The 11544-nt window shown below is 36.3% G+C and overlaps 1 protein-coding gene across 6 annotated transcripts in view; it reads left to right on the top strand.

Annotated features, from left to right (window-relative positions):
* Window positions 1-10248, top strand: part of FAM81A (family with sequence similarity 81 member A) — a 17837-nt gene extending 7589 nt beyond the window's left edge. For all 6 annotated transcript variants that reach the window (XM_069798097.1, XM_069798099.1, XM_069798098.1 and 3 more), the window contains 5 exons: window positions 5395-5524; window positions 6767-6873; window positions 8032-8167; window positions 8543-8738; window positions 9170-10248. In XM_069798097.1, coding sequence (XP_069654198.1) covers window positions 5395-5524; window positions 6767-6873; window positions 8032-8167; window positions 8543-8738; window positions 9170-9309 — 709 coding nt within the window. In that variant the 3' untranslated portion in view covers window positions 9310-10248. The remainder of the gene's footprint in view (window positions 1-5394; window positions 5525-6766; window positions 6874-8031; window positions 8168-8542; window positions 8739-9169) is intronic.
* Window positions 10249-11544: the final 1296 nt, after the last annotated feature.

Raw genomic sequence — 11544 nt, 5'->3', positions numbered from 1 at the left:
AAATTTACATGCTTAGATCTTCCTGCTTCTTTATATAAAAAGTCCCACTTTGACATCATACTACATCCTGAGAGAGGTCCGTATTTGGAGCAACACAGTTACTGACACCTTGTGAAGCAAAATATAGTAACTTTGCTTTCAGTAACAGAACTCAAGTGAATAAACACATGCCAGCCTGAGCTTCACAATGGGGCCCTTGCCTGTCCTGAGTACTTGGTACGGGGATCGGTGGTGCACTAGCACAGTCTGTGCCAGGATTTCTTCCTTTACTTACTTAGGGCAATGCCCTTGTACTGTGCCTGGGTGGCAATTTTATCTGATAGTTGTATGGGATTATACCAATCATCTGCCTTATGTCAGATGGTGAAATGAATGTTGGATATTTGTATTCATTACCATAAGAGAATGAGTTTGCTGTCTTTTAACTGTTACCTTCTAGCCAACATTATGCTCTCTATATAAAAATTTTCCCTGAATAAGAAAATAAGCTTCCCTTTATCAGATATCAAGTTAAAGCAGTGTTCCATAGAAGAAAGCTATCTGCCTTTATTTACAGACTTATTCTACTTTGAAAATCAGTGTTCCTGTGAATAACGATTATAGTAATATCTGCAGATCATGGTCAAGCTGGCAATTTGTTATGCTGTTGGCACTGTATGGATACTTGGCAGAAACTTTCCCTGGGATAAACGCTTTCCGATTACTCTAGCCAATGCTCCTTATATAAAATAAGCTGAACTCACCTAGTGTAATTTTACTTTTACATCTAGTCCTGCTAGCTTTCAGATGAGTTCAAAGAGTGAAACCTTAGAAACATGATCAAGTTACTGTGGGTGACCAACTTACTGTGGGTCAGCTCCCGGCCACAGTCAAGGTACTATGTATGGCTCAGGCTGTAGTGACAGTAGGCTAATTTAACTCCAAGTACACCACGTTTGCTCTAGGCTAGAAGTGTGCAGACAGACAATCAGTATGAATCAGTTTATATATGCTGCATGATAGTAAATCATTTGAGTCTGAACCTTTTGGTCATGTAATAATTTCAGTGTCAGTCTCAGGATTCTGGCCAAATTTCAGTTCCAGTAATTACATGCAAACTAAACATCCTATTCAACTTCAATATTGGAGAGAGTGGTGTTTATTTCCTAACACCAACCGTTCTGTAACATGTCAGTATATCATCGAACAACAACTGTCTCATTATTTCTTGAGGGTTGCTGCATTTAATGATGAGAACAGGGATCTCTACATGCACTTGCAGTTCTGAAGCACAGCTCCAAAACCACGCTACCCACAGCTCTGGGGGGGTGAGATTTGGACAGGCCTCACGGTTGACCTCACCTGCATCACAGAATCAACTTATATCCCCAGCAGCAGCAGAAGACTGAATACATGTTACGGCTCATGTCTCGGGGCCGTTTCTCATTAAGCATAATTTATTGATGAAATTGTAAAGCATCATTACAGTGTTCACTGTGAATGATGCTGCACATTTTCCTAAGAATCAGCATTATTGTTATTAATTTTAAGGAAAATATTAGCTGTATTAAATTCAGTGACACATTAGGTAGATACCAATAGATCCATTACTCCAGCCTCCTGTCCCTGATGTTGGCAATTTTATATAACACAGATTTACCAATTCTATTTCTAGTGATATTAGATCATAAAACTCATGAGTAGTGCCTTATCATTTATTTACAGGATAACTTGTAGACTATGATCATTTGTCTGGAAAGTTTAAATACAGCAGCCTGGTCAGAACCATAGCAGTAGCTGTCTCCAGAAGCTTCCTGATAGCTGAAACATCCAGAGAAATGGCAACTATGCATGTTCAAATTGGGCCTACTTTGCATATATACATAACTTTTTATATACATTGTAGATCTGATTCATTTCAGACACCCTGAACTCATTACATGTAGGCAGATTTTCCTACACTGCACAGAAAATGAGTCTGATGTATCTGGGATGCACTGCATTTATGAACTTCATAAGCACAACACATCTGCTGCACTCTGGCTACTTGCTGTGTAGGAGATGCACAGAGTGAGGACTGATCTGGGCTCCCTGATCCAGGCTATTCAGAATCTACCAGCTCTGCTGTTCTTGCCCAGTGGATACTCTGGACGTTATCAACTTGCTTTTCACTACTTGTTCTTCAGCTACGTGTTTTTCACTGAAACACTTGTATAATAAAACAGGAACATTAAAAATCCATATTTACCATTACAGCGTATTTATATAGCATACTGCTGCGGAGTATCAGTGTAGTCCTCAGCTTTATCTAGTCCCTGATGATACTGAATAGAGCAACCATTGTGTTTTGATTTCTTAGAGATCAAAGATAACAAAAACACTCTTCAGTGTGCCAGAAAAATAACTACCGCTTTTGCAACTTACAACGTGGAAGGCAGTTGTTTGATAATTTCACTCTTTATATTAAACATTACTGGTTTCTAGAATTATACTGCATTCTGAAATTGAGAATAATACTTGGCACTATGAAACCTCTCAATTTATTCTTCACTTACTAATTTCACGTAAGTACACAGCTTGGCAATCAGAACTTTCAGAGTATTTCCTCCAAAATCAAACAGTAGTAAACCAAACATATTCTAGTGCATCTTTGCCCCAAATTTCAACAGTGCATGTGTGCAACTGCACATGAAAAACTGCACTGGGTTGTTTGTAAGGCCAGCTTCAGCATTTCAGACATGAAGACACAGAATTATTTATTGTGGATTTCTTTGTAAAAAATTGTTGTATATACAGCTCTTACATTTTTAAACTAGTAATCTTCCTAGACATCTTAATCTATTTCTCATTTCTTTCCTTGTGCTTTTAATATGACCAAATCTTGAAAGTTGTTTTCAACTTCTGTCTTTATACCCATAGTCCACTGGCTTCATTTATATAGACAGCGTGATTAAATTACCCAGGAACTTAAATCCAGTGTTCAGAAACATTTAGTTCTATTTTTAAGAACTCTATTGTCATTTTAACATGAATATATAATGAAGTATCAAAGCAGAACTTGCAGAGGTATGGGAAATTCAGTGGGCATTGTAGTGTGCCGGGTTTTTTTTTCCTCTCTCTTTTTTTTTTAAACATGAAAAATTCCAAACTATAATGTGCCCTTTTGTTTAGCTTGCTCGTTTTCTTCTGACCCACCCTGCAGTAGAAACCTGAATCAAAAGTGTTAGAAAGCTCATGGTTTTCCATGTGTTCATCTTATTATTGCCTCCCCTCCCCCACTTGAAAGCTAGTGGAAGCATGGACTGAAGTTGTTTAATTGTTCTAAGTTTTTAACTGAAAATGTATATAACTCACAAAACTAATATTCATTCTTTGTCTGCAGCACACTAATATTTTCTTCCAGGTCAAAACTAATCAGGTGTTTGTGAGTGTGTACATATATATCGCACAGAGACTTCTCTTTGACCACTTCAATATATGAAATATTGTTTTAAAAACAAAAAACCGCATAGCGGGATAAACATTCCATAACCACAGACAATGGAATTTAATCTTTATTCCATCTTTGTTTAAAAAGGTACCAATTACAGTATCCCTGTAGAAAAATGAAATTATCTGATTAATACATATCAGGCTGACACTAAATTAACATAGTCAGAATTTTAATGTTTCAGTTACCATGCAACTATATGACCCCTTTGATCACATAACTGAGTTCAATGCCCACTGTGATTAAACCCAAAACACTAATTTGCCTTAAAAACAATTACAGATGCCTGCTGTTTACACTGGCTACAGTAGTTTCAAAGCTGTTGCTTTTTATATTTTCTGTCATGCCTCAGAGAAACAAAGCTAACCATTTTTTTGAGTAATCTTCCTAGACATCTTAATCTATTTCTCATTTCTTTCCTTATGCTTTTAATATGACCAAATCTTGAAAGTTGTTTTCAACTTCTGTCTTTATAGCCATAGTCCACTGGCTTCATTTATATAGACAGCGTGATTAAATTACCCAGGCTTTTGGTGACTAGATGCAAGATGATTTCATTTCTCTGATTCTCTCGGATTGTAACAACATGGAAGAGATTTGGCTTCTCTTGTCTTTCTATAGAAACAGCCTGGTCGTAAGACCTACAAGTATGGTTCACTGCTGTGTAAACCTTAGCTGGTCTTCCTACAGATGCTACTAATCGGTCTCACAATGCTGAACTGCTAAACTCTAAATTAATTCCCACAAGTGTTATAATTTCTATGTGCTATTTTGCATTACTGATTATTTTCATATTGAAATTGTACCGTAATACTAAGCAGATGCTCCATTTGTCATTTTAGCTGTTACTTTCCCTTCATGTTTAATGATAATGGTAGTTACTGTAACTGAGGTGATGAAAATGCATGGTGCAATGAAAGCCTTCAAACTGAAATGTGACTAAAAAGAGGTTAAAATGTGTCATTGGTTATAATGACTTAACATGCCTTAGCTTGTTCCATTTTACAGCCTTTTTCTCCCTCAAATTGTAACTGCTGTCTGTTCTCTATCAGTTTCATAGATCAAATTTGGTAACATTGCCGATTACATATTTCCCTTAGCAAAAAAATATACATGACTCGTACTTCAGAGGTCTTACTCCTGAAATGACAGTACTTAGATTTTTACAGCTCAGTTAATGTCCTTGTTGTATTTCTGTAGATGAAATCCACCTGACCAAGGTATCTTTGAAATGTGGTAGAAAGTGCACACGTTCTATAGCACGTTTATCCTGAAAATATTACAGCATCAAGAAACGTTCTAATATGAAGAAAGGAAACAATAATTATTATGTTCCAGGGCTGCATTTCATAGTCTTTTGTAAGACAAAATTGCCATTGCTTTCAGTGACAGTTTTACCTACATAAAGACTAGTAACTATAAAATTTGCCCCACATTGTTTACTACACATATTAATTGTATACTACTATTTCACAAATAAAAATAAAAAATGTAAAACTCAGAGGAATACAGCTACAATAATGAAAAAATGGTCCTCAATTATTTAGGCTTCTAATCACGTACGGGAAATCATACACCCCTTAACAGATATCTTTTGGAGTATGACAAAACCACAAGGTATTGAAATTCTGCATCTTTGCATTTCTAATGTGATTTCCCTGACTGATAACAACACAGTCTACACATATTATGTCAGTGCCAAGAAGACAGGAGCGTTTATGTCAGACTATTTGACTTCTAGTCCCATTTGGGGGCAATTTGCTGAATACTATGAGATATATCACCATGCTTACAGTCTCATAAGACATTGCTTTGCTAGACAGCCAGAAATTTCACAGAAATGCCCAGTCTAAAATGGATAATTTAAAAAGCCTGGACCTTATATTCTATTCAGCTGTTGCTTTGGTATTTATTTATTCCAACAGGTGTGATGCTGGCTTAGCCAGACTGTCTGCAGAGCACAAAATTACATATGAAAGACTTCAGAGCCTAACTAAAGACCAACATACCTCCAAGCTGATCTTAGAATCTAAAATTAAAGAGGCGGAAATACAGGTATGGCATTTAGACCAAGGTGATCCATGTATGGGTAAGAGTTATAGTCTAATTCACACAGACTCCATTACTGTTAATTATGATCCTGGAAGGTCACAGATTTACAAATGGAGAGGTGTATCTGCTCACAGTCCTCATTAGATTGAACATTGGTACCTAGCTGCATTACTGTACTGGTCTGACTGAAAAAATGTCCTTGATTTGCTGCCTTCAGCATGCTGTGTAGAAGGGGCTAGCATTTAAAGGCACCTGAAGGGACTCCAGGAATGAACGAAAGCCAGTGATTACTGGCCTGAATGGCTTCTTGAGGTTGGAATGTGAACATGACATGGATGGTCTACAAAACTACCACAACAATGCAAGCATCAGTGTCTCTCCCTGTATGTTTGGCCTTCCCAGGATGATTTTATAGGTATTTGAACACAATTTTTTAAGGTCTGCAAAACAAAACTGGTTTTGGGTTCTGTGAATCCATTAATCTGTCCGTCAGGTTTCTCTTCCATTGGGTATGAGAATGGAAGTGAGCACTAGATACAAGCAGAGACTTATGACATTAAGGAAAAGGATTCTTCGTATCTCCATCTCAAGGCCTTCCCATTTTCTTGGGCAACAAAAGTATTTTACATCTTCATTTTGCGGTAGGTAAATGGTTAAAATCCACTTTACCTTTCTCAGAAGACTCAGTATATAGTATATTAGCATGCCAGCATGCTAGGAGCTTATTGTCATGCATCTTGTAAAACAGAACAGTTTGTAAATGTCATGTAAAACTGGGATGATTGTTTTGGTGAGAAATATTTTCTGTTAGTAATGACCTATCCCCAGTTAAATCCAACACTTTTGTCACTGCAGTAGCCATTATACATGAAACGATGAAGAATATCAGTCAGTATTGGTGGAGTGCTTTGCCATTCGTTTACTCTGCTTATGTGGCAACCTGGAGACGTATGGATCGTGTAAATTCAGCCGTCTCAAGGGGGCAGAGCAGGCAGGCCCTTTCAAGGCAAGACTGTTCAAATAATTTATGGCTGAAAAATTACATTTTTCACAACGTTGCTACTTTCATCTTGCGAGATAGTATATTTTTCATGATAAAGTAAAATGTGCAAATTCAGGATTTTTTTTTGAAATGTCAGAAAAAACAGCCCTTCTTTAAGATCTCCTCTACTGTTATGAAAATATCCCAAATGAGACTGTGATGAAATGCTGTTGAAAAATAGTAAATTCTGAATTTTGTTTCAGATTTCTCATCTTCTGAGCAGAGTAGAGCAATCAATAATGCAACAAGAGGCAAAGCTGAAGATTGCCTACAAAGACAGCAACCAACAGCTCCACCTTCTGGATATGAAGTGAGTGAGTGCCCGGGAAACCATGCAGCTGCCATGCGCCTTTGGAAGACAGGGCCTCAATTTTCCAAGTTTGACTGTTGTAATTTTCAGGTCTACAAAAGTATGAACCTGTTTAAATAAGTACGTGTGCTCAACAGATACTACAAAAGCACAATGGTCTGTCAAGTGGGACTCTCTTTCGACAAGAATTCTGCCCCTAATGTGATTAGGCAATTTTGAAAAGCCCATGAAGTCCCTAGTTAAGTATTCAGGCAGAACTTGTATTAAAGAACAGAACTAAGGATTTTTGTAAAAGTGGCCTGGTACCTTTTTGCAAGAACCGTACGAAGCAACGAATGCTGGAGGTGGCTGCCAAGAGCAGGGCAAAAAGTTCAACTCGAGCAACCAGGAAGCAAGGTGCAGCATTCACAAAGTGTTACTGCTTTAAATTGGCTTCAAATATGAATATGTAACTCAATTACCTAAATTATTAAAGAAAAGCTACTGTGCTACTACTAGACATTATACAAGGATATATTCAATTCAGATATCAACTCCTCTCCAGGCATTTCACTTGGTGGCAGCCCTGGCTTAAGCCTTCCACATCCTTACTTCTTATTGCCGTCCTCATGCAATCCCATCAGTTACGTCAGTAAAACTGTTTGCAAACCAGAAGAAAGAATAGAACCAGATCTCAAATATTCACTGGAAAAAAGACTGTCTAAAGAAACAGTTTCACTGGCAAAATTGGTTGGTGTAAACTTGAGGTGGGTATAGGCAACAACATAAGTAGGGCTATATGAACCAGCATTGCCACTAAAATAAACAGTTACCAAATATTTGTTCAGATTTAAGATCTATGGACACAAAGATTATAATCTGAATGGATGACCGTATTCTGTTTTCAATGCTGCAAAGAATTTGCATCCTCCTATGCCTCAAAATGTTGTGACGTGTTTTGTATAAATAACTGCTATTTTTGTGCTTTCATCTTTATTTTCTAAAACAATGTTACCTTATCCAGTTTAGTAGCCTTAAAGTTCAAAGATTCACCTTAATATGGTGTCAAGAACATATTAAATTGTCTTTTTTTTTTATGAACATGTCCATAAAAAAGTCACTGCTCAATGACCAAAAGTTTTGCTCTTTTGTATCTGCTAATTTCTATTATGCTCTTAGATTAAAAAATGCTACTGAGGAACTCAGCAGCCAGATTTTGTCTGCACGTAGCTGGTTGGAACAGGAACATGAAAGGATTGAAAAAGAGCTTGTGCAAAAAATTGACCAACTCTCATTGACTTTAAAGGAAAACACTGTAAGTTTCATTAAAATGTCCTAATAATACTTCTCAGGAAGTATTCAAAAGCATTATTAATAACTAAGATGATGTAACTGAGATATTATTTGAGTGATATTTTCAGACCTCCTCAATATTTGTATAACTCTTTTCACTGATGTCAGGTATAACATCCCCACAGCCTGAGTCTTCAAATAAATCACTTCAAAATAGATCAGTATTTTAGCCTACAGTAATCAAGTCAGTTTAAACCATTTTATAAAAAATTATCATTCCTTACACCTTTGAATTCCACATAAAAGATGATTAATCAGTATCTATTGCATATTTAGGAAAGACCACTGTACTTTCATATGCAGAATAAATAATGAAAATTCTTTTTCCCGGCTCCAGGAAATGAGTGAAAGAGCTATAGAGATGAAATTCAACCAAATGGTAGAGAAAATTGACAAAATAGAAGAAATACAGAAGATAACCATGGAAGCACATGAAGCAAAACAGACTGAAGAAAAGATAAATATTCGCATTGGCAAACTTCAAAATGAGATAAATGAAGATATAAAAGAAATGAAAGCTGAAGTTAATGCTGGTAGGACCATAGTTATCAAGTTCTTCATTCTGCATTGTGGTAACAATGATCGACCTATAGTAATATGCAAAATGCCTTTGCTTGTATCAAAGTACTTTAAAGACTTTTGGGCCAGATGTAATGGCCGCACCTGTGGCATTAAAAAGGATTTTCACTACGGGTGAAATTCACAGCAACAAGAGGTGACATCTTATTAGCTTAGAAGTGCTCTCCCCAGAGCATACATAGGCATAGCTTGGCTGAGATTGGGGGCATTTTTGCCATCAGCACACAATTACAGTCCTATTTTTCTTCAGAACTTTAGCTATCTTCCTAGTGTAAAGCAGTGTTATGGTAGTGTAAAGTGTTATGGTAGGAAGCGCATTCTGATAGTAATTATGCGATACTCTTGCTTTTGTTTATGAACTAATTTAATTTTCACCTGCAATTAGGATTTGCAGCTATCTATGAGAGCATTGGGTCTCTACGGCAAGTTCTAGAAGCGAAAATGAAGCTGGACAGAGACGAACTACAGAAGCAGATCCACCAAATGAAGCAGGAGATTCCAACATGGGGAGAGGCTGGACCATGACTCCAAGAATTTGTCTGAGAGATTAATATTTACCTGGCTAAACAGGCAGACTATAATCTTGTTCCAGTCTGTAATTCAAATTAAATGCATGTACCAAATGACATGCTGCTGTTGCACAGGTCCGTATGCTTACTGAAAGTGGTAAATGCAAGCTCTTCATAGATCAACTGACAACAAGCTTTTAGGGCCGAGGTACTGATTTGCCACTGCACTACTCTAGTTGCTCTCAGGAGATTAAGCACTGCATAAAACTGGAGTAATATATTGGTGAAGCTGGCACCTAATTTGCTAAAGGCATTCCAGTACTCCCCAGTTTTCAAGGTTTGATCAGGCAGGTATATGCTTTATATATACACATATATACATAGGCACGTACATGCCTGCCTGCCTGCTTCCCCGCCCCTTTTTACAAAAAAAACCCAACCAACAAGTTGATATAATTTGTTTAATAACAGTTTGGCAAAGTTCTCCACCTTGATACAAATTACTTAATTGAAGTCAACAGACATTTTTACAGTGACTTTCTATCCTATTGACTTCCTGGGGAGACAGAATTGGCACTAAACAGACCAATTTTCAAAACCTAGATACCATCAGAAAATCTTTGTTTAGTTTTGCAAATATCCTCTGGTGTGTGTGTGTAAACTAAGCAGTGTTATATAATGTAGTTGTAGACTAAAGATGATTCATGAACAACGTAAGAAACTTAACTCACGTGGTCTTAAGTATTGTGACCTTTTTAAATTAATAACCAAGTGGAGTTGAGACAAGGTAGAAGATGTATATACAGTATTTTATAACTGGGCATGTGTTTCTGTGACTTGTTTCATTATATTGGTAAAAACTTCAAAAGGTTTGAAAACAAAAGAGAAGGTGATAATCTAACATAGTCTGGAGAATGTAATGTAAAATAAAATGAGTTTATGATCTGCTTAGAAATTTTTGTTGATGTAAAACAACTGATTCTTCAAATTTAAGTAGACATTAATAATTAAGTAGAATCAAATTGCTAATTCCATTCACAATATTTCCAAATAATAATGGTGTTTATTTCCATTCCCAGAACAGATTATATAATGAAAATCAGCACCCATATGGCGTATTAACTGAGACAGGAAAAAACATAGATGTTGATTTCATATCTTCATTCATAGCTTGATATTGCTCCTCATGTTTGTAAGTCATGCAGGATTAAGCACTCATGAAGAATAAAAGACTTCACCCAGTATCCTATTAATTTACACTGTTAACAGTAATTCATATACAAAAATACTATTAATTTACACAAGCATTACTGTTAACATAAACAAATAGGACGTCTCTGCACCATCTTTAATGGACCTTTTTTTCAGCCAGTATTGCAAAACCATATTCCTATTTGGAAAAATTAGCAGCCAATTTCTCATCACTTCCATGAAAGAAGGTTTGGCCCCCAGAGTCACCATATTTAAAAAAAAAAAAAATTAAAAAAAAATTTAAAAAATTGCTCCAACAACTTAAACTCACTAACTTCAGTAGGACAGTGAAGTGTGTAAAAATCAAGAAAACGCATGCATCCTTACAGGATTAGCACCTAAGTTTATATTCACTTCCTATATAGTTGAAAGTAATTTAATGTATCAAAGATACATGAAGTTTTCACAACTCTGGCTTCCAGCGCTCTCCGATAACAAAACTGCCTCCGTTATTCCTGTTTTGTATCATCCATGTGCTGTGAAATATATTTACAATGGCAGCTAAGGGGAAAGCCCAGTTCATTAAAGGGAGACAATGAAATGCTTGCAGATATTTCTTAATAATTGTCTTAAGAAAATCATTCTTTCTTCATGTCTGTATTCTTATCTATTCTTAGATATTTAGCCATGTGCAGTGGAAAAGCTATCACTGGTGTTTTATAAAACAGGAAAAGAACAAAGAAAGAAGCAAAAAGAGACAGAACAAAAACCCAAGGATTCTTTTCTTCTGTAATTGGAAGCCTGTACCTGAGAGAATCTGGTATGATATAAACAGCATACAAGGAATCAGAGAAACATTTTATTCAAGTCCTATATAACTTGTTTCTCTTGTAAAAATCACGTGTGATTCATCCAGATATAAAACAACACCCAAAACCCAATTAAATTATACTTTTGCTGTTTTGAAAGTATTTTTTCCTAAATCTCAGCTAAAACAAATAACTAAAAACACAAATAAAACAATATTGAAATGTGACCTACTGCCAAGCAGTGCCTGCAA

The sequence above is a fragment of the Haliaeetus albicilla genome, chromosome 12 (assembly GCF_947461875.1).
Source record: "Haliaeetus albicilla chromosome 12, bHalAlb1.1, whole genome shotgun sequence".
Lineage (NCBI taxonomy): Eukaryota > Metazoa > Chordata > Aves > Accipitriformes > Accipitridae > Haliaeetus > Haliaeetus albicilla.
Note: the sequence above shows the minus strand (reverse complement) of the source record. Positions and strands in the feature narration are given on the sequence as shown.